General features: G+C 37.1%; 1 protein-coding gene across 8 annotated transcripts in view; it reads left to right on the top strand.

The window, feature by feature from the left end:
• The window catches only part of LOC145238074 (neuronal acetylcholine receptor subunit alpha-7-like), a 35,055-nt gene extending 10,992 nt beyond the window's left edge, over positions 1-24,063 (top strand). For 3 of the 8 annotated variants that reach the window (XM_080101125.1, XM_080101123.1, XM_080101122.1), the window contains 14 exons: positions 669-806; positions 5,123-5,242; positions 13,947-14,086; positions 15,176-15,220; positions 15,447-15,556; positions 17,258-17,438; positions 17,946-18,018; positions 18,285-18,479; positions 19,173-19,256; positions 21,277-21,389; positions 21,903-22,043; positions 22,131-22,183; positions 22,870-22,983; positions 23,487-24,063. In XM_080101125.1, the coding sequence (XP_079957251.1) occupies positions 13,979-14,086; positions 15,176-15,220; positions 15,447-15,556; positions 17,258-17,438; positions 17,946-18,018; positions 18,285-18,479; positions 19,173-19,256; positions 21,277-21,389; positions 21,903-22,043; positions 22,131-22,183; positions 22,870-22,983; positions 23,487-23,589 (1,320 nt within the window). In that variant the 5' untranslated portion in view covers positions 669-806; positions 5,123-5,242; positions 13,947-13,978 and the 3' untranslated portion in view covers positions 23,590-24,063. Of the gene's footprint in view, positions 1-668; positions 807-5,122; positions 5,243-9,931; positions 10,054-13,946; positions 14,087-15,175; positions 15,221-15,446; positions 15,557-17,257; positions 17,439-17,945; positions 18,019-18,284; positions 18,480-19,172; positions 19,257-19,860; positions 19,945-21,276; positions 21,390-21,902; positions 22,044-22,130; positions 22,184-22,869; positions 22,984-23,486 lie in introns of those variants that run through there. The other 5 variants (XM_080101126.1, XM_080101124.1, XM_080101120.1 and 2 more) reach the window with 4 other exon arrangements.
• Positions 24,064-24,108: the final 45 nt, after the last annotated feature.

Genomic DNA, 24,108 nt, shown 5'->3' with positions numbered 1-24,108 from the left:
TTCCTCCGCACAAAGCTATTGTTTTCTCCCACAGCCGCTCGCCTTTCGCTTTAATTTTCGTCTTTTACTGCTAATTTTTAAAGTGCACAAATATGTCCCAACAACCAGAAACAAACCAGTATATTTGTGTAAAACATAACGTTTGACATCAACATGTGTCTTTCTGAGATGAATTGTTTTGAGATTGACACAAGTTGATGTCGAAACGTTAAGTTTTACGCTAATACACTGGATTGTTTGTTCCTAGTTAGGATTTTTAAAACCTTAAAGTGTGTACCTATGTCACAATAACTCCAGAATGCGCTCATCTTTTAAGACCGACTTTTGATGTAGGTTAAAGTAACTATGCAACGCATGAAAACACTCCAGCATATTTCAGCAGAATTAATAGTAGATAAAATTCTCATCTTCGAGAAGTTGGTGGTTCAAAACCTGTCTAGCCTCGGTTTTATGGCGCTAAAGTTCCACCCTATTTGCTGGCTCCTACGTTTTACCGAATAATTTTTGGGTATCCTGCCAGTGTGATTTTAAATCCTGAAGTTAAGCAGTGACTTTGCATGTTTTCTGCTGTGTCCCAATTTAGCCCCGGTAAACGAATCATCATCACCAAATGTTGCTTTGTGACAAAACCTGGCCTTGTAATAAATCCACCATTGTTTTGCTGTCAGATTGCGATGGAATTGACCCACAATTATCTCCAGATTATCTGATGACCCGATGTTAAACGGCAGCAAGTTTCATCTAAAGGTTAAACCCGGTTGTTTTCAAGTCACCAGACGACACTCTGTTGTTCCGTTCAATTAAAGGTGAGTTTAAAAAGTTTCAGATTTTTGTTTCATCTTGCAAGGGTATGGTTTTGCAATATAGCATGATGTACGACTGTAAGTAGAAATGAGCAATTTAGAATACACAATCCGAAGAATTCGATTCCCAAAGTATTTGAATAAACGTTAAAGCTGGTTATAGACCCCCTCATAAAACGTCCGTATGCTGTTGGGACATGAAAAATACGGTATGTCATCAAGCAAGGTGTTGTTTTCATCTTAGTTAAATAGTTTGAGCATTAAGCTCTCACCATAAACCTTCAATACCAGCCAAAATGTGCGGCGTCTTTGCAATTGTAAAACAACGAACCATGTAGTAACTGCGAGTGGTTTGAAAATGATTCTGTTACCAGCACTATGTGTTTCAAAGGTGGCGGGTTCCAATCCCACTGCTAGTAACTTGCTGTATGGCAATGCTCTGTCGGTTTGAATTAAAAAAAACCTCTTGCAGGTTAAACTACTATGATCAATAGTTTGAAACCAAAACAAATGCGAATCAGTTTTGTCTGGCCCAAAACTAGGCAATTAAACTAATACTGTACATAGGCGTATGTTCGGGGTCAGTGTGTTTTTATTTCTAAAATAGACAGGGCTAGGGCACAGATAAAGTGTGACAATGAACATAAACTGTTAAATTGGTTGACCTTCTTGTGCGCAGTAATCTTAAAGCTCCAAGTACCCATCCCTTCTTTACCTAAACTCTACGACAAGTTATTGCTTATAACACACACACAGTTCATCAAATACTGTTCTGTCATAGATTTCACTTGGTAAAACGAAGCTGTTTTGAATGATATATTTATTTATTTCAAACTGACCATCAGACCAATTTCTTATGGCTTATACATGCAAGGAATAAATAAATAGTAGTTGTAAAAAATATTCAACGTGTTGTAACAATCCTATCCATATATTGTATTGAAACTTGTATTTTATGGACTAAAGCTCAACACAGTGTTTGCAAAGTTGTGGATCGTAACAACTCGTCTTGTATGAGATTATTACGCGCGGTCGGTGAAGTTTAACCTCAAACCGGTTAGGATACTTGTTGTGGTTTGTTGGATGAATTTTGTGGTTCGTAGGAGTTTTTGCCTGAAATGTTTTTTCTGGTAAATATTTTGAAATTAACCCAACTATGGAAAACGATTGCAACGTTAATCTCCTGAAATTGGAAACATCTTTACCCCAAAATGTACGAGGCTTTGTACGTACAGTCGAGAGCAGTTGGTTTTGTTTAGCAACTAAATATTATTTTAAGCTGCAGAAAGTTTGGTTTAATGCTTTTACATTAAAACTTGTGTTGTTTCCAGAAAAATAACGTTGTCCAAGCTTACGGTTTTTGCTTTTTGAAAACGTATTTCTACATCTTAGCAATATAAAAAGTGTTGTTTTATCAAGTCAATCATTATTTCGTTTGCGACCTTGGCACATTGGCCCTAAATCTAATAAAGCTCGCTTCAAATTGTTAAAATTACTGCCAGCGATATGAACTCGAGCGAAAAATTAACCCGGAAGCACAATGATGTCATTTGAATGTCGCATGCGGCGTATCGCGTCCAGTTGGAACCTCTTTAGCCGCGGGGCCAGCCATACGCGACATGTTGGGCATTCACCGTCGTGTGCCAAAGGTGTATTTCTTCTCACCGTCTGACAACAACTCGTTCATGTAATGGACACTTTTTGTGTGATTTGTGTTGGTGGTGACTGTCCGTGTCATGTCAGCAGTATAACTCATTTCAATGTATAACTCCTGTTGTTCGACACAATGATGCTTTTTTTTTCTTGAAACGCGGCCGGAAAAGAAACATTTCTCGGTAGCTCGTGTGTTTTTCCGGTTGGTAAATATGTTTCCTGTGAAATGTTTGCGATTAAAACAGTTTGGACTCGGGGAATCCTGAAGTAAAAATGATGATGTCACCATGTTGGTTAAAGTTTCGGCCCCAAAAGGAAGAGAAAACCCATTTGAGAAGACTTTTTATTTTGTTTGTTCTAAAATCAATCTTGCACTGATTTCAAGGCTCGTTTGAAACTGTTTTTTTTTTCAAGCATTGTGCAGTCGACTGGTTTAATTTCAATATAATATAAAATCAAGAATCGTGTTTGTAAAGGAACTAGTAGCCTTTTTTAATTTTAATCCCTTTTATTGCCGTTTATAGACACTGAAGATGATTTATTTTAACGAAACATATTTGTTTTTGGTAAAATTGTCCGCTGATTTTAACCTGGAAATAAACATTTCATAACTTGTGAAGATAAAAATTCGTGTTACACTTTATCAGTTTATTGTTCGACTTTTTATTTTTTGACTTCGGGTTTGTGTCCTGTGAGGAAATACCTTGGTAGACATACATAAGACTTGTGCATATGTGCTTTATGCAATTTACAACCTGATAACGTAACTAACGTACACAGCAGGCAAATTCCTAAGTAATAGTCGTTTTTCTCCCCATCTTTAACTAAGCAGCATAGCCGGATAGTGTTCGCGGATTAGGCAGCCATAGGAATGCGAGATAACATCCTTTAAGCAATCGATTACGCACGGTGTGTGTAAATACAGGCCTTGCAAAAACGTTACCGGTCACCTACTGCAATTTTAAACCTTAAATTTCACCTAAAACGCACCACACTGCTAATTTTTAACACCCCGTGCTTAAATGTAACAAATGACCTTGAAGGTAAACGTTGACCTTGAACGCCATGGTTGAACTGACCTTGTTGAGGAATGTCATTGATGGCCAGTGTCTTTTAAGCTTTCGAAAATGACATTGAGTGCAATGTGCTTACAAACAACCTTATAATGACACTGACCACAACTTGTGACATTCAAATGTTGGTAAATGACCTTGACTTTAACTGATGACCTTGAATGGACAAATGACTAAAAGGGCAACCGGAAGGGGGGTGACCTTGGTTGAAAGTGACGGCGTTAAACAGAACAATGGTTTGATATACCAGTTGACCTTGAAGATTGTCGTTGACCTTCAAGTTGATTATTCACTTCTCCTGATTGTCTAATTGCATGGGTCAAGGTGAAAATAAGCACTCATCTCGTCAATAGATTGTAGCATTGAGTGGAAGTAAAATGAGACTTGTGTCGGTGTGAGAATACCTGCCAGTTTGTGTTGTCATTGTGAGTGACTTTGTTCAAAGAGTTCAATTTGTGCAAACCATGTGCCATATGGCATTTGTATCGAAACCAGTTTTATTTTTTATTTTTATTTTGTCTTTTATCACAAAGCCGCTGAGTTAAAACTCGTCACAAAAAATTTAACGAAACCACATTTTTATCGCCGTTAAAGAATTAGCAGTTTAAAGTTACCTCATCAGTGATAAAAACTACTTACAAGCTGATAAAACTATTAGCAAACAGTGGTTTGTAGGACCATGCATGCCTTGGGCACCTCTAACGTACATTATCTGACGCTTAACTTCTCCATAGTGGCGATTGTAACACTTCATTCACATCCCGACAAAGCTCTTTCACTTTCCCAGCTATTAAAGCGGTCAATTACATGGAACTTGACCGAATGCGGTTATTAAGCGGATAAACCTGTTACAAGGTACAACGCCCTTAGAAGCACAACGACAAGTGGTGACAATGCGAATGGTTGGAATATTTTGTCGTTTGTTTCTTCATAGGTGATTGACTGTGCAAGTGTTTCCTTATCGTTTTCGGTTGCAGCACATTAATATACTATTTTGTTAGCGGCATACTTTGCTGGGTAAAACGAAAAAAGTTGTACGAATAAATAATTTGCATGTGTGATGGCTGAGACTTCTTATAGTGAGAAATAAGATAAACGGTTGTACTATGGTTGTCATATACACCTTATTTTCGTCATTAGGCCCTAAAACCGGAGCGCGTTGACGTACTCGCTAAGGGCCGGGCCCCCGTAACTTGGTGTTAAAAACCAACTTTAATGGATTTACAGCATTGTTGCCCCTTGCCTCAAAAATGTTCTGTCTACGTCACTGCATGGGAATTGCAATTTTATGTTCTTCAAAACGCAAATTTTATTTCGTGTCTTGCATTGGATCGTTAGTTTTGTCCGAGTGGCAAACCCCGAAGGTTACGTCTAAGACTTTTCTCAGACCATAAGCGCCACCTTATGGCCATGTTATACTCTTGCTGTAACAAAACCGTCAAATTTTGCTTTCGCTCAACCCCTGACTTCAACTGACCACGTTTCCTTTTTGTAACTTTTAGAAACAAGCTGTTAATGACAGTGCAGACTGGAAAACTGAAATTTAATATATATCGTTGAAAGCTTGAAGGTTATATTTTGTGTTGTTTGCAGAAGCTGAATCCTCATGAAACATGCAATTGTGAAGAAGCAGAATATTCTGATGCCGAGCGCTATATGTCGTTTAACCTGCATAAACGAAAATGTTACTTCCTGAGCTACTGTAAATTGTTGGTAAGTTTATGTTTCTTACGACGGTTTTGTAGTTCAGTGATTTTCAACCTAGGTTTCGCTGTACCCTGGGATGCCTCAAGAAATTATTAGGGGTGCTTATCACATTGTTAGTTGCGATTTGCGTTGATTCATTTTTTCTGAGTCCAAATTATTCGCTTTTTATTAGCGGTCTTTATGTACTCTGTGTCTGCCTAGCTAGCGAATCACGAAACCTTTACCGGGACACCTTACGGTATTGTATATTGGTTATAACCAGCAATAATTACTATCCTCCTGCTCTGGAGTAAAAAGAAGTTAGGATGCTGCAGCATTAAGGATTTTGGCATAGACTATTGTTAGGTTACAGATATTAAGCTACACCATTTCCGGTATGTGGAATGTCACAAGTTTTTCCTTATAAAAGCTGCCTTGACTGCGAAACGGTGGATCACTAGTGTATCCTACATTCCTTGGTGGTGTTGAACTTATTTTTTCACGGATTTAAACCTCGAACGAATCTTGACTGGCTTTTATGTCTGTGCTTCTGTCGTTTATGAGCATTTGGCTGAATACCTGCTTCTAAAAATGCTGTAGTAGGAGGTCAAGACATTAATGTTATTTATCCAGTGATAAACCGTTCGCTTAAATTTAAACGCAAGGTGGCGCATAAGAGTCAACACAACCTAACGTCGACTTTTTCTTGCTGACTCGCGGAATTGCTGCGGATTAGTGACAAAATGCACGCGGCAGCGAAATTGTTGGAAAGTTCAGAATGTTTGAACTCAAGTTTAAGCATTACAGTTTGATTTGCAGCTAAATGGTGTTGTTTATTGAAGTAGACCAGTTAAAGTTTGTAAGTTTGGTAAAATGTGAGCTTTGAAGTGTCAGTTTAATTAAAAAAACAAGGATTTATGCAAAGCAGTGGTTCTGAACCTAACACTGACCGCGTATCACCTGACAACATTTTCTAACTCTGTGCACCACTTAAACCCGGCTGCAAAGGTTAGAACAAGAGTAAAACCAGCAAGGTTAGCAATTTCAAAATAATATCAATACGCGAGTTTTGTTCAAAACCAAGACTATTCAGTTTGGGTCAGTTGAGTTGCATTGTACGATCTGACTTAAATTAGCTATAGCAGAAAACTCATTCCGTACTCCTTCAAAAGCTCCGGCATACCGCTATTAAGAAGCACTGCTCTATAACAATGAATGACAGCTTTTGTTTTATAATGTGAATGACGTTAGTTTGTAACAGTGGAAAAATTGTATTTACGAAAAGTCTCAGGACTTTTCTCATATATGCCACATCGTGAAAATAGATCACGATTGAAAAGTTTCAAAGCGCTTTGTTTATAATTGCGTCTATAGCATCAATAAATTGCTGGACGATGTTGCGTAGTATATTGTAACGTGGTAGTTAATGTTAGGGTGAAATAAAAACCAATTTTAAACGCAATGCATGAAAAATTATTTTTGGACACTTACTGTTATAGGAGTATAAACGGCAATGGAGTGTGCATAATATTCGCATACTTTTTCGTCAAACAACTTTGCGAGAAAATTTAAAAGTTGGGTCTCGAAGGCGTGCAGTTGGAATTCTGGTGTAAATGCAAACGTTTGTTTCGCTGAGAATCGATCATTTGCTGCTTAAGCTCTTTCCGATCTGATGGTACAAGTTTCGTCGGTCAATTAAGTTGTTTGATCAGTGACATTCAATCTCTTAAATAGCTCAATAAATTAAAAGAACTTTAAAAATTTGGAGTTTATTTTTAAATAAAACCAACTTCTATCATTGACACGTGGTTTTATATTTGTACATTATGACGAATCTGTCTCTGTTCACGGTTCACAAATCGACGTCGTAAAATTGCTTGATTTCACAGTCGGATCGTAATAACAGGTTTAATGTGTTGACTTACAAGCTGTAATTACGATCATTGGCCCACCCAATGTGTTGGTAAGATTCGCCACACAAAGTAATGCGTTTTGAAATGACGAATTTACTTAAATCTATTTGGACACAATAAAACAAGTCTTTTTATTATAACTGCCAGAAACCACACTCGGATGTGGTAATGGATTTTGTTGAAAACTCTGTTACTTAAAAAGCTTTAAAAATGCACTAAACTGATAATGTCTTGTGGAAGAGCTTTACAAAGAATGTCACGTTCAGGTCTATTCGGGCCTTTTTGTTCTTAATTAGACTTCCATACAGATGTACACACGTTCGTCTTGCCACTACGAGATAAATTTGCATATTAAACCCATTCATAACTTAATGTTTATTGTGTAAAATAGCGTTTGGTACTTGTTGTTGTTTTGCTGATTAAATTGCTCAAAAACTAATGACTTACAACCGTTAACATATATATTCATTATTTTAATAAGAAGATTCAAGAACATTTGACTTTTTTATCAACAAATTCACTTCGAAAGCAAAAGTTCATTACATAAAAAAAAATGTTGTTTGGTGAAATAACTTTTTGTTCAAATGCACATAAATGAGGTGTTGTTATGTTACGATGAAAACCAGGTGGTGATTCAAATGCGGCCATGTTTTGGTCAACAGACTTCACTTAATGTGCTCGCGGCATGTTTCACTGTGTGTGATAACGGATACTTCGCATTCTTGTGTTCGACGAACCTGGCGTGTTTAAAAGGTTTCAAAGGCTAAAGATAAGATTCTAATCGATGCCTTAGCTAATTTAAATCCGATTTTCATATTCCTGCAATATAAAACTTTTTGGTATTATTTGGAGGTTCTGGATCAGGGCTTGACTTTTTGTTTCATTTTTGATTTATTAAGAAGACTTGCAATCCAAAACATGATGCTACGCTACGAAACTTGTGGTCTAAGCAAAATATACCTAATAAATGTGGTGTCGGGATTTTGGTATTGATGTTTTAATCGCTAAACAGTCTAGAAACAGTATTTATTAACCACTGGCCCGCGGAGCAAGTTAAAGATTTTTAATGACCCACAACAAAAAAAGTTGGACCAAACTGTTTTAATGTATTGCATGACAAAAGTGCGTACCACCTAATTTAACAAAATACATAAAGGTGTGTAATACCTCCTTGTTCCTATAGGTGAAGAAACCTCGATCTTAATAACGCCCGAAGTTTTTGTTTGTGATAACCTATATTGCTCGGAGTCGAACTCGAAATTTGAGAGAACTGTCTCAATTGCTAACAGAATCAGTCAGTAAATTAGAAAGAAGGAATATATATTTCGCCTAATAATGGCATCATCAGTTCCTGAAAAACGCAATAAATCAACACCAAGAATATCAAGAATGTAAAACAAACACAATGTTCTAAGCAAAGTTCAAGTGTGGGAAAACTCAACAACGCCAGTGTCGCCAAACACAAAAAGCGTTAAAAACCTTGCAAACCCAGCAACGCTCAGTTTAATCTTAACACTGCACGTGAATTTGCACTTTTGCTGTAAGCGTTGGCATGGCATTGATGGAATCTGAGAAGTCGACTCTTTAAAGATAAGAAGTTATGACGTAAACTTTGTACCTCGCTGTTGATATTCCGTGTAAAGTTTATTGGGCGTTCCACTATTAGAACGATTTCACGGTTGTGTCTGGCGTTCGAAATGGGCTGTGAACAATAATATTAAAAATCTTTGGGCAAGTTAAAAATTGGCTCAACTTGAGACAAAATTTGAAATGTAATGCTGATAACGTCACTCAAATTATTGTATTTTTTCAATAAATTAACAACGTTATTTTTCGTTGTTGAATTATTTAATGTAAACCTGTGGTAACAAACGTTTGGGATGTTTCACCTATTATATATTTCATCATTTGAACGTTGAAAAAGAACAAAAAAGGCTGTTCTAGCATTACCTTATATCGATGACGTCAACAAACAAACACGCTTTGATGACGCGCGAATGGAAAAAGAGAAAAGAAATGACATGTTTTCTTTGGATCCTGTTTCTCGGTTGAAAGACTGAGAGTCGTGTAACTTGCGAGGTTGTCGCTTATACGTGCTTTAGTTCTTTAGTTCATCAGAAAACTTTGTTAGCAAATCGCGAAAAGTTGTTGAAGGTTTTTGGTCTGGGGTGCTTTTTCAACTATGATTACTGCTGTGTTGCCAAACGGGTTTCCACCCAACACATTAAACTTATATTGGCAATTATTTTATGTCCCATCAGTACAAATTAAAAATATATAAAACTCAAAAGAATCGGGACATATCAATAGGTTAATGAGATTCGAAAGAGAATGAAACATGAATTAGAAGTTTTGATTGACAACATTGCATGTGCGCAAAACTTTGCTTTGCAAAAGTTGAAGCTTAAGATCCGAAGAAAAATACTTAAGTTGTCTAGATTTGAAGCCTCAGATTAGTTGGATCAGTAATTTGATTCGTACAAACCAGGGAGAATGTCTTCCAAAATAGTTGATGTAGCAACTTTTATGAAGCCAAAAGATGTTTAAGCATTTTTTCTCTTAGACACAAAACAGTTAAAAGCCGTTAAATATAATAGAGTCAGTTTTAAGCTGATAGGGAACGAAACGAAAACTTCTCTTTACTTACATGCGCTACATTCTCCGGGGTTTTAGACGTAAAAAAACTATATTTTTCGTGAAAAATCCCAATTTTGGCCGTACAACCTTTCACCGGTTTCCATCTTCGCGTTTGTCATATCCCAGCTAAGCCATCAACTTACCAGATTTTCTATTTGACCCGCAGCAGACCTTATGTAAGTGTGGTTTGTGTCGCCTCCGATTTCCTTGTTGTAAATATGTTCGGGAGGAAGCCGATCGTTACCATGGCAACCGTGATCGTCGCCGCACTCGTGATCGGATCGCCAGGTGAGTGACGTCATTATTGATTTGTTATGGTAACTCTTTTCACAAAAGCAGGGTTATACATTTGTGATATTGCATATTTGTAATGGACGTTTGGGTTTTTATTTCACGTTAGTTAATCTAACTTTCGGGTCTAATTTGAATCTTTTCATAAAAATCCGGTTCGGTCCAGGTTTTGGGCTTGTAGTCCATATTTGGGTTGGGTCCAATCCAGGACTGCTTACAATACGGGTTCCTCGTACTTACCTGTTTAATATACTGTTTCATATCAAACCATGTTTTCCTATCGCTTTCCGTTTGTTTTTCGCATTTTATGACATATGTGTCCAGTACCGTTTCACTTATCTACTGTCTGTAATGGGTCTTCACCCACTTGTGCCTAATCAGCATCTGAACCTAAAAACACATTCAAGTGGTCACCAACACAGCTATCATTGAAAACGCTTTTAACTTTCATTATGTTTTCTAACACACACAAGATTGGCCTAAGACAAAAATTGGTCCCGCAGATAAAACAGACTCGTTTATATTCGTGATTGAGAGACCGCTACAATATTGAAAGTGTTATTGATAAGAACACTTCAACATATACGATGTGTTGGCACGTGATAAGAAAGTCATGTGGCTGACAAAACAATTTGTTTTCTGTGTTTTGTCAAGAGCAGTTTGTCCAAAAGTGTTAATAATTGCTGTTATTATTATAAGTGGAAAGTATTGACTTGATTTACATTGTGCAAAGTCGCTTCTTAACCTCTTTGGGTCAGTCAGCATATATATTGGGGTCAAAGTTCATGATGGACAATCTCTATTGCGATAATTGCTGACGATCTGCACGTCGCGGGAATAACGTTCGAATTGGATAAACAACAACGCCTGTGGTCTTTGTTCGCTTTCCAACAAATTGTCGCACCGTGAAATCATGACCTGCCCGTTCTCTAACTTTCCCGTAATTAACTGAATATTGTTTAGCAAACTTCAGAGTCAAAGTTGTATATCGTTGTCTCGTTTATTGCGAACGGACAAACATATAAAACACGTACGCCCAAAGTCAGAAAGTTGAACTGACATCGGGTTAGGTTCATTTTTGTATATTTTTTTAAAATTGTGCTTTTGAAAAAATAATGTAGAAGATTGTAAAAGTACGTAGGAACACTACACTACGCGACTTTTATAAAATCATGTACGAATGACTACATATGGCATGGCATGAACATTTTCCAAAGTTTCAAAAAACGTGATGTGTAAATTTATCACTTATGACGGCATAAACATTTGCTGAAACGCATCAGAATAAGTCATTTCGGGTTTTGCGTCTAAAAAGTTTTTTTCAAACGATCACTTGGCGCAGTGTGTCGGCTTCTGCTGCCTTGCATTGGTTTCGTTATTTTTCCTTGAAACGAATTTACCAGCACGTTTTGCCACCTGGCCTGTTCCTCACCTGTTCTGCGTTGAAAACCTCGCGAAAGTTTACAAATTTATGTCAGGTTGGTGACAAACCCTACCCCTAAACTGATGACGGATGGTGACCTTGACATGACTTTGTTGGAAGGTGCTCTTACAAGTTCATGACCCTTCTTTATCTCCCCATAGTAAAGCGTTGCACGATGCAAACGGGTTAACCAGCGTGCATTGTGAAGCCTTCTGCAACGAAGATTATTAGATTGATCAAAATCACTGAACAAACAACAAATTTAATGATGAAAATAAAGGCGTTTGAACAATAAAGCATGCCCCTTTTTACGTCTAGTTAGGTCGTTATTTTCATCATTAATCTTATGAACAGATCTGTATATAGTGTTCCAAACCAACAAATTATACACGGTTGTAATTTAGGTACGTAATTCAGACGTTATTTGGCAAATACTTGCCAGCACTAACGTTTGTCTTTCGTCCATATGTTAACAAGTTGTCTATAACAAAGGTCCCGGGAACGCAATAAATGTTTTCTTTGTGCAAAACGTCAAGATTGCAGATTGTCACAAGCTGTCAAGAATTAAAATATTGTTCTACTTTTCGAAAGCCAACACAAAATATACATTTATTAAACATTTAATTTAAAACAATCATAAACCGTTTAATGATCAACATAGTGTAAATTGCAATAAAACAGGTGTTGAAAAGGTTTGCCACATAGTAGCTTTTATTGTCATATATTTTGAGACTAACTTTTAAAACAAAACCGTTGGATTGGCTTTTAATATCACGTTTGGGATTACTATCATATTTTTTTACATTTTTTTTTACATGTTTCCAAAAATTCGTTCAACAAAAAAGTTTTTTAATTACAGCTGCGGTTTGACCAAAGATTTTAGAGAAGGGGCCTTCGGGCAATTGTTTAATCGTGGTTAATGTGATTAAGTTGGTCCGTGAAGAGGATTAGCTAAGGCATCTGTTTCTCCTTCGTAACCGCATTGTGATGGCTGATGAGGCTCGGAGCTAAACAATAGCTAACCGCATGTGGTTATGCCACGGGCGACCGACTCATGAGTAAATACATTGTTCAACACATTCAGATACAAGGTTGAAATAGTTATTGTCTATTTGTTGTTGCAAATATCCCTTCATAAATGTGGTTGTTTAATCTTCAGTTTTAAAAGGTTTTGATAAATGCGACCATCTGTGATCAAAGGAATTACGAAAAACTCGTGTTTCTTGTTACTGTTTTTTATTTATTTAGGGCTGCTGCTACAACTATCGCTTTTTTAGCTCCCTACGCGTTTATTAAATGCACATTTGTTACAAAATCAAATAGTTCTGCTGTTGTTTTGATATTTTATTTACACACATAATTTTTAGATTTAATCATAAACATTACTGCCAAGGTACTTGTGTATATAGAATACATCGTTCAGACGTTTCAACAACCACTGTTGTCATCATCAGTGCAGGTATCAGTATTGTCGAAACGTCTGAACGATGTATTCTATATACACCAGTACCTTGGCAGTTATGTTTATGATTAAATTACTTTTCAAGTCCGTGTATAGTGTTCCTAAATTTTAGATATTCTTGAGAATACAAACATGAATGACATTGTTTGTATTTTTATCTTTTTCACGCGGTTTAATGTATCAAATTGGTTTATTTGTCAGTGGAAAGTTTTAATGCATCGGCGCCCTGTCGCAGAATACGTGGTTTGACCTTTATCCTACTGTAGTGAGACCAAGTTTACAAGCAGCAGATGCACCACAGTGACAGTGTGACTGCTGGTCTGTATTGCAAGCATCGAAGGTTGTTTAGTTGATCCATCATTTGTAGTTTTCTGTGACAAACGGGTCTGTTTATTTTTAAACAATGTCAATCAGATCTATCTGTTGTTTTAACCGTGCCGCCCTTTGATTGCGCGCTGTGGAATTGTACACTATCTAAACACGGCACAAACACAACAAAACAACAACACAACTATCTGGTGGAATATAAAGTTACCTTGAAACGACCGGAGAATAACGCTCAGTGGGATTTTGACAAGATTTCAGCGCATCTGTGTTGATTGTTTGTGCGGGTCAACACGTTTTGAGTTCCGATTAATTGTTTCGGTCGGTTTGTCCAGCTGGTTTTATAAGATTTGGTGTGTTTAGTGTTTTGGACACGATGACCCCTTCTAAGGGGATTGGGATTGTTGCGATTTTGGTCGCTTTGTAAAGAGAACTTCCCTTTCTATGCAAGGAAAGAACTAAAAAAAAAGAAAATTGATAAAATATGTTCTTTTAGTTTTTTTTTCGTCAGACACATTGGGTGATAAAGCTTCCCAAGGGGTTTTCCTCACTGACTATTTGCATAAATAACAGTGCGCACTCACATATAAATCACAGTGGCCAGGCCTCTATGGTATGACCCCAATGTACTTGGTTTGCAATTTTGAGGTTTCTATTTATTTTTTAAATGTTGCCTTTTAGGATGCTGGGCAAGCGACGCCGAAAAGGCTTTGATGGGAAAACTCCTCAAGCGCTACGACAACATGGTGAGACCTGCGTCACACTATCGTGACGTCATCAACGTGACGTTTTCCCTCACTCTTCAACAGATCGTCGATCTGGTGGGTGTTAGATAATTATCAAGTAACTCAGATAGTTTTGGTTTCATAAAATCGCTTCCTTACTTGTATTAATTCAATCACGCATTCAATTAGGGATGTAGAGCCAGCGACTTCACGTATCAGTTAAAATGTTTGGGCAGGTGGCATTGGTATAACATTATAGGAACATTATACTGGAAGAATTTTGTCTAGAATATGGTTACCAAACATTTTTTGATCTGTGTCTCGATCGGATTTATGACTTACCACCACACAGCAAAGTTTCAAGCCTGAATAGTTCCAGACTGAAACATCTTCGTGGCCAATGGGTCGTGCCCTTCAGTTCGGGAACTGTTAGTCTGAAATACATAGGATTTCGATATTTATGGCCAAATAATGTACGTCACCATTTGCTAGACTTAATAACTATGCCGAGAGCCGAGTGGACTTACTGGTGACCTTTAGTGAAATTTAAGCCTGTGATAGGAACAACGTAGCTAAAAGGTTGCACACCTGCTCAGCCTATGTACAAAGCCAAACATCCACTGCTTACGTGACTGCATTGATTTGCAACGTTCTGTTTTGAAAACATTCCACTGGTTTGTGATCACTTTCCCTGGGGTGTATACGCAAGTTGCAATTTTATCGCTGAAATCGAACACTACTCGCTCCTCTACGTGGCTTCATTTTGTCAACGATGAATTTATCAATGCCATGTGGACATTGATTTCTTTACTCGGATTATGTGGAACAATGTGTTTCACTTAATATGTTAAAATCCCTAAAATAGAAGTGAAAAGTGGTGGTTTATGTTAATTGTCAAGCTGAGCCAACTGTTTAAACTTGAAACAAAACATTTAAAAAATTACAAAAATTAACAAAGTTTTTCAGCAGACTTGGTTGTTAGTGAACGAATTTGTGGAAAAGTTACTAGTGGCTAGAAAAACTTTTTATCGGTTTCGAGTTTTTATAAACTCCTATTTGTCAACATTCGTTTCTGAAAATGTGCTAAATTTCCAAAGAAAGATTTTCAACCACCCAACAATTAAACGTGATTATTTCTGGTCACATACTTCGTTTACTAAACCTTGTCATCACTTTATGTTTTAGGATGAAAAGAACCAACTTCTCACCACCAGCATGTACATGGGATGGGTAAGTTTGTAACAAAGTCGAAAGGATCAGGGTTCAGATCCCGCACCGGCCTATTTGTTTGTCAGATACAAATCATGTCTTGGCCAAGTAGGCTACAGAAGATTTCGGTCAAGCGCTTAAACGATTTGTCAAATTAGATTTTTTATGCAATTAAATGTATTATATGCGATTAACCGGATTTGTCTGTACCTGTTTTGTGTCAAATTTTTTACCCGACGATTTACAGGCTTGGAACGACACATACATGAAGTGGAATCCTGACGATTATGACGGAATAACCGACATCCGGTTGCCGGCTAAGAAACTCTGGAAACCGGATATTCTCGTCTACAACAGGTTTGTAAATATTTCTGCTGATATCTTTGTTTGCTTATGACACCAACATTTTTAAATCACAAACCGATTCACATTCTGTTAAGAGTTCGGTTATGTACGTATGCACAAGTAACGCAGATTTGAAATTGTGCCCTTTGGAAGTTCGGCGACTTACTGGATTGCTGTCTGTTTGCCAAAAATAATGTTAATAAACTTGCCCTAAAAGTTACAAACACGCATTTAAAATGGCTGAGTTAAGCTAGTGTGGGCAATAACAATAAATAAGTTAGGCGGTTCGAAATTAGGGATAGTTGTTCATGTTTTACGAAGAGTCTGACAAAGCAAGTTGAATATATGTTTTTTGTCAGAAACCCCGCTTTAATGTTTTGTGAAAGCGATTGGCTTTAATAATGCAAGCAGCAAGTTGCCCAAAAAACTCCCGTAGTTTGTCTGCACCACCAGGACGGATTAATGATTTATAGCAGCCAGCCAAGGTCGGCTTGTAGGGATACATTGAAACACTTTGAAGAAATTGATTTGTCTTAAACTACGCCCCACTAAACATTGACTGGTGTTAACACTTGTACAGTTTGTGTTATTGGTTTTCTGTCGGCCAATCTCACTGATATGTTACGCATTTGCACCTTTTTAAAACGATCTGAAGTTTTACTTGACTTGTTAATAGTCTCTGAGAGTCAATTTTGGAAAATGCAATACATGTACAATAATAAAAATCATTTCTAAAATCAGTAGTTTTTTTTACATCATCTGTACCTTTTAACACGTTTCTTAAAGTTTTGTTGTAATTTTTAATAGTTTTTGCCAGACAATTTAAAAAAATATATGTATACATACAGACAATTTGAAAACCATTTTTTTATGGGATTAACATTTTTTTAAAGGTTTATTGTCTCTAGTAGGGACCGAATTACTTTTTAAGACTCAGATGGCCACAAAGTTCATCTTGGCAGGCGGTATTATGTAGGGTAAAGGTCAAAACTTTTCGGTTCAATTAAGTTCACCGATAAAATATTAAAGTGCTCCAAGTTTATCTTTTGCTCAATTTCAGCCTCTTCGCAACATGGCGCATATTTTCCCCATTAAAACAATGTGTCGTGTCGGAAAGAGACGTTCAACTATGAATTATTAAAGTTGATATAATGAGGTCGCTCACCTTATCCAGGAAATTGTTTTCAATTGGCCAATAAAGCTGTGCTCGCCAAAACCACTTTCCATGGAAACAGTGATGCATTAAATATGAGCTATGCGACGTCTCATCATTGCAATTACACTGATAATGAACTTGTACATCCCGTACTTTCCCAAGCGTTCCTATTTTGTTTTTAGATTTAGGGTAAAATTTATTGATTGTTATTGGCCAAAAAATAACTTATGACTCAAAACTGGAAATTTGTTTGACCAACACGACTAACTCGTTTGTAATTTTTATTTAATATTTGAATATATTCTTTTTTAATCTAAAAAAGACGTTTTTTTTAATCTGAGATAAAATGACTTTTCATTCCTAAGTTAAGAAACTTGGACTTTATTTCTGTTTCAAATCAGTTTAAACCAAAACAAAACCACGGGTTTGCTGCGTTATCATTCCAAAGTTTCAACTTGAATTGTGAAACAGACAATAACACCACGTGACCGCTACCGACGATGCGATTGGTCCAAACATGCCGCTTATAATTACTCACTGAGAGTTTCGCTTGACAGTGCCGTGGACACATTCGATCAGATGCTGAAGACGAACCTGATAGTTTACAGCAGTGGGAGAGTTGAATGGCTTCCACCAGGTCTGTTCAAAACCACATGTGACGTAGATATCAGGTACTTCCCCTTCGACGAACAGAAATGCAACATCAAATTCGGGACGTGGACATATCACGGTGGACTGGTCAGTAAGAAATATCGAACTTGCTATTGTACAAGATGTGTTTCACAAAATTTCTGCATAAACCTGTTGGGGATTTGACTATGTTTAAGTTTTTAGAAATATTTTCTTCAAAAAATCCATGGTTTTGTAAAAAGTTAGGTGAGCCGCTAATACCGGGATGGTTTCCCTATTTTTAGTTTCGTTAGATGAGTTTTTAATAATCAGCTAACTTTGAAACGTTGCAACGTAACTGCGATGTTTGACATTAACCCCTTTGTGAGATTCGCAACGCCTTCGCAAGGCAAAATTATTGTTTATTTTGAAACATGGGTGTTAAGTTACGTTTTCTTCATTCAAAGTGATATAACCTGGATTTTAAATCTGTCTAATAGACTTATATAGCTGCATTTAATCGTTCTGTAAGACCAATAATCGAAACGAATCAAGAAGCAAGTAAAAGCCGAGCTGGAATACCCACAAAGCCATGATTTGTCGAGTTCTCTAAATAAACTTTCCATCTTCTTTCAGGTTGATTTAGTTCTTCCTGGTGAGGACGCCGTTCTCGATGACTACACACCGAGTGGGGAATGGGATTTACTCTGTAAGTCGCCTTTGTGGTTTAAAATATATCTAAAATGCCCAATGGACACCGATAAAAATAAGTACATGCCAATTCGGTTAAAAGCATTTTTCATTTTATTGCATACTGCACCACCACAAGAAATCTTCTGGGTGTTCGCTAATGAATGTTTGTTAAATTGGGGTACGCGGCCAAAACGACTGGCATTTGTTCTTGTTTAGGTTAAAATGAAGAACTAACTTCACAGCTCTTGTGAATTAATTTGTTTTTGCTGTTGTACCTTACAGCAATGACTGGCAAACGGACCTCTGTGACGTATGAATGCTGTGATCATCCGTTTGTCGACGTCACATACACCATTCACATGAGACGAAGGACATTGTTTTACGGATTCAATTTAATCCTGCCCTGTGTGCTGGTTTGCTCTCTCACTATTCTGGTGTTCTTGCTGCCCGCGGATTCAGGAGAGAGAATCACACTCGGTAAGCTCCAGTGCTACGGATTATGGTGGTGTGTGCGTTTTTAACTCGAATCCGACTGAAATGTAAAACGCTATATTTGGCTGAAAAACGCTGATGTTTTCGAAAAACGTTTTTTTAACCTTTTTTTCTCACAAATAACTGAAAATCAAAGATACTGACAAGAGGTTACTGGGGCGAATTTGCCTGTTTTAACGTTAGAAATGTTTTTGTTTGTTGTCAAAAATTTGCTGCAAATGCAAATATGGTTTGTACAAATTGTAATTAACACATATATATTACCTGCTTTTCTTAATAGAGAACAAGTACTGTATATATATATATATATATATGAGAAGTTATATGCGTACGTCAATTTTTTCATTTTTTTTCGATTTTTTACTTACTTAATAAAAAATAAAATAATCCATGTTGAATGTGTAATAAATGACGGTGAAGGAGCAAATACTTAAACTCAAAATCAGTTAACACGAAGGTTGTGAAAAGCATTCATATTCACCCTGTTTAACTTTTGCGCTCTTTTGTTTCCTGTCAAACAACCTATATGATAAAATATAGTTTTCCTGGATGAAACAAATTCGTCCTCAAAGCACACGTGCATAGTGGGGTCGGGTCGTTTCATATAGATTTGATTCACCTTTTTAGGTTTAACACTTTACCACTTCTAGTTTTTGCAACCCGAATTTTTTCCACCAGGTATCACTGTCCTCCTAGCACTTGTCGTTTTCCTGCAACTCGTCGCAGACAACCTTCCACCAACCGACGTCATTCCACTACTCGGTATACTTGGCGCGCTGTCATTGGTCGATGACGTCACGTGATTTGCATGTGGTTGAACAGATTTCTGTGCATGAACGGTGGCATGGTTTTGCACCAACTACGGACCGCGCACTTAAAAAACTTATTTATGAAATAAGTGAAAAGCAAACTAATGTCACGATTCAAAAACACATCTTCTCATGTGGATTATCACGATATAAACAAATTGTGATTTGTAAAAACATATGCGTTGTCTGTAGTTGATTGGTGATTGAATGATTGTTTTAACAAATACTAAAACATTGGTTTATGTTGGTGGGTGATTGCTTTTTTTAAATTTATAGCAGATTTTTTTTCTGGTTAGAATTGTTTTCACATGTAGTTTTGTTTTGTATTTGCAGTTTTACGATTAACAAATTTACTTTTAAAGACAACTGGTAGATTAAGCTTTGTCAATAATTATTAAAAGATGCCCTTTTGACCATTGAAAGTTAAAACATGACACACTTTTCTGCATAGCAAACACACAGGTAGACTTCTACTTTTCAGCACATTTCAAAGATCGAAAAACGAATTTAACTTAATTCTTTAACAATTTTGACTTAACCGGATTTTCCTCCTCCAGATATCACGCTGGTTCTTGCCATCGTTGTGTTTATGGTGCCCGTCACCGAAACCGTTCCTCAGTCACCCGTCGAATCTCTCGTGTGTAAGAAAATATCAACAACAAAAAAACATTTTTACTGGCAAAGCGGGATGTAGTCATATACATCAAACCAAATAATTAAGCGGCAGAAATGGAAATCTATATAATGTTCAAAAATACTAAACAGCGTCAGTTTTGAACTTATATTTTATAAACAGGAATCTTAATTGATCAAAAAAACGCATTGTCATTTTTTTCTTATTCAAATAGAAAAAATCCGCGTAAATTGGCAGGTTTCGCTGACAAACCTGTTTATTCACATAATTCTACATTTTAAACCACTGAGTGTTGAGAAAATTCTCAGGTTAATCGAATATGCTTATTCAATTGCCGGTTAATTGAATATAATTTATTCGATTAGTTAAAATGCTGTCGATGTGGAAGCCGCAAAGTCCAATGTTTCTACTTGAAATAGTGCGAAGAGTCACATCACATGGAAATTAAATGCCACGTACAATTTTTTTTAATCCCGCTTTGCCTTTAAATTGGGGTTTTGGGTTTTTACTTATGGAGTGGAATGGAATACATTTATTGGAGGTTAATCGTATAACGTCGGTGTTTTGAAAAAGAAACTTTAAATTAAACCCACATGGGCATTGTGAGCCAGTTTCCTCTGTGGTTTATGCCCAGTTGTGGCATCGAACAGATTTGGTGAGGCATGGCTTTTCAGCTTGTTAATAAATTGGAGTGTCGCAAGATGGATACACTAAACCCATGTGCTTGTCACAGTCTACAATCTCATAGTCCTGACTAATTTACTAACGATTTACTTTGGTCTGAATTGTTGTTAACTTAAACGCAAATTAACTGTGCTAATGCACAAATTGTGTGGTGGGTTTATTAACATGTAAGTTGTTTTGAACCTAATTATGTGACAAAGTTGCAAAAAAACACAATTAGCTTCAGTCTCAGCGTGCCTTGCATGTTTACTTGTGTTCCTGTTTGCATGCAACGTAAAGTATAGAATTGGCATCTGCTATTTGATTGAAACATATTTGGTACGAATCGAATCCAAACACAAATAACAGTACGTTGAAATTGAACACAGATTTTTAAAGAAAGAAAATGAAGCTTGAAAGCTGTTAAATATTAATCTGTTGACGGTATTGTAATATTAAATGTCGATTTCTCAAATGGGGTAAATTTGCTCCAAGGATGTTGCTTTTGGGGTTAAGTATAGGCTAAAACACCGAAAGTGCTTCAGGAATACGGACTTATTGTGTAAAGAAATTTAAACTTTGCATTTGAAAAGGGATAAACAAGAAAAAAATGAGAACCTACGAAACAATGCGTCATAACTTGGTAGCGCATGACCTTTAACCTTTCACTTTACAGGCAAATACTTCGCGTGCAGCATAGTGATGGTGACGTCATCTGTCATAGCTACGGTGATTTCCCTTAATTTCCACCACACAACCTCAGCCACAACTAATGAGATGCCATATCTTGTAAGTACAGGGACCTGTATCCGGTGTTGTTTATTTTGTAGTAGTAGGCGATGCCGGTTTGGTTTTGTCAAGGATGTGATACATGCTTTTCGGTTATGCGGCCCTCGCTCGGCATTCTTAAAGTTATACGTCCCGAGTTTTTGTCGTTGACACAATGATCTTCAGCTACATTGCCATAAAACTTGTTAAAATATAGCAAAGAAATAACATGATTGGAACGATTTTGAAAACGATTCTTTTTTAATCAGATGATAGGCCTATGTGTGCATAATACTTAGGCGAAATAGAAATATCGTAAATAAACGTTGAACTATTTCATAATTCTCAAAGTTAACAGTCTGTTATTATACTTTGTTTCCATCCATCATACTGAGTCTCTGGTGACTCGTGATTATATCTTATAATAAACCACATACGGTACATACAATGTATCATTGTTATTGTAAAGTGTATTAAATTAGTTCATTATTTGTTCTCTATATATGATCCTTCAAATTTTGCGTTCAAATCCAGATTCGTCTCATTTTCCTCGAATTCCTGCCGAAACTTCTTCGCATGAAGCGACCTGGTGAAAACAGCTTCCGGCGGATGTTCCTGGACGCGACGGAACCGGATGCAGCGAAACACGCCACCGAGCAATATCCGCTTGTTAAGGTCGGTTGCTAGTGGCAACGAACGGTGTGTCGTTAGGTGTCGCCCCACACCTTTAGTCTAATCGGAAATGCTTTCGTGTCTTTGTAGGTCGAAGGTCAACAGGGAGGACAGGAAATGACGCAACTGAATGAGGCGAACAGGTGAGTGAGGGAACTTACTTTGAATACACCCGTGTCTCAGTGCTGGATTATCCATTAGGCAAAGTAGGCACGTGCCTACAGGCCAGTCAAAAATCCAGGCCACTTTTCTTTGTGACAATGATTTGGCAACACTAATAAATCTATTTTTTTAGTTGGCAACCCTGATTTTCGGGCCACTTATAAAATGTGCCTACAGGCCAGAAGACCCTTAATCCAGGACTGCCCTGTCTGCTTCTCAAACATTTCATTTTATCAGCGACTCCGTGGTGCACCAGGGCACTTTCGGTCTTTTCCTCCGTTTTTTAAACGTTATAGTAAATCTGCGTTTGACCGAAGTATACTAGTGCAGTGGTCGGCAACCGCCGGTCCGCGAGGAGTTCGTTACCGGGCCGTATAGTTTTTCAGGTTAAATGCTTTGAAATATTTTGCCCATGTATCGCGAGGATGATAAACTGATTTAGACATTTTTATTGCTAAATATTTGTAGTTTTATGAAGGCCGGTCCGCAACACCATTTCAGTGTCAAAAACGGTCCGCAGTGCTAAAAAGTTGCCCCTGGTGGATAATCAAAACTATTGAAAGCTTTGGTTGCATTTGTCCCGGCACTTTTAGCCATGATATATTGCACGAACCACAAACATTCATTGAGGGATTTGAACCAGTAACCTTTCGACTTGTCATTGTAGTGAAATGAAGGGTATCCTTGAAGAGCTGACTTTTATCACTGACCGAATGCACAACGATGATGAGGACGAGAAGAGCGCCCTCGAATGGAGGTTTGCGGCCACTGTGTTGGACAGGTAAGGGCGCTATTGTGTTTTTTATTGGGCACCGATGTATATTGGGCAAGAAACTCTGGCAGAAACTTGGCCGAGACAGAGTTGTAAGTCGGGCCGGGTTTGGGCTTAGGTTTTTTATTGTCTATTTTGTTTGTTGTCTTGGTCTTTCCTCAAGGCTTCTATGTATAAGCATGACAATCAAACTTTCGGCCCTAAACGGGCTCCAATTTCAGGCCCGTTTACAACTTTGGGCCAGGAAGCCTGGCCGAAATACAGACCAGACATAAAAATCTGTGATCGGGATTCGTTTACGGGAGCTTCCTGGGTTCGAACCCCGTGAAAAAAATAAGCATGAAATCCTGATCGGATCCGTACTTACTGACATGGTGCACAACTCACATAATGTTCCTTATATCCAGTCTAGACAATGTATTGTTATTTCGCACCGGTTTTGCAGCCCCTTGTATTTATAAAGCTTTATTAGAAGTTCATGAGAATTAATTTCAAAACATTTTTCTCGTCAGATTCTGTGTTTGGTTTTTCATTATTTACTTCGTCATTTCAACCATCTTCACAATTGGACTCGCTCCAGGAATCCTTCTACCTTACCACTCCGACTTGGACTAACCATTAATGGATAAAGATAAAGTGGATACCATGCAGATGAAATAAATGTTTTAAATATGTACCAATGTTCTTGCATTATCAAAATTTTAACACATACATATAATTTAACATTAGTAGACGTAGCCTGAACAATTTTCTTTTGATTTTACAACTATTATACATATTTTTGCCTTTTTACGAAATACTACATCTTATAAAAAATACGTTTTATTTGTTTAAATATGTGAGAATCATGTTAAATGGTTTTAAGAAAAACATCGAAAAAAATTTTTGCTTGATTTTTTTCTCCATATTCTTGTTAAATGACTGTATTTTCTGAATGCCAATGTACGTGGCTTATTTCAATCCAACTTCGGGTCCCGAATTTCTGTAAATTAAATTGTGAAGCGTTGTAAATATCCTTTTGTTAAGTGCCTTGCGTTTTGTTAGTTGTGACTATTAGAGTGTTGAACATAATAAAGTGCCTTTGTCCTGCGTGCTGTGTCGATAGTGCTATAGGAAAGGAATACAACGAAATTT

Source organism: Phallusia mammillata, chromosome 7 (assembly GCF_965637545.1).
Source record: "Phallusia mammillata chromosome 7, kaPhaMamm4.hap1.1, whole genome shotgun sequence".
NCBI classification, from domain to species: domain Eukaryota; kingdom Metazoa; phylum Chordata; class Ascidiacea; order Phlebobranchia; family Ascidiidae; genus Phallusia; species Phallusia mammillata.
The sequence above is the reverse complement of the archived record's forward strand: the minus strand, read 5'-3'. Positions and strand labels throughout refer to the sequence as shown.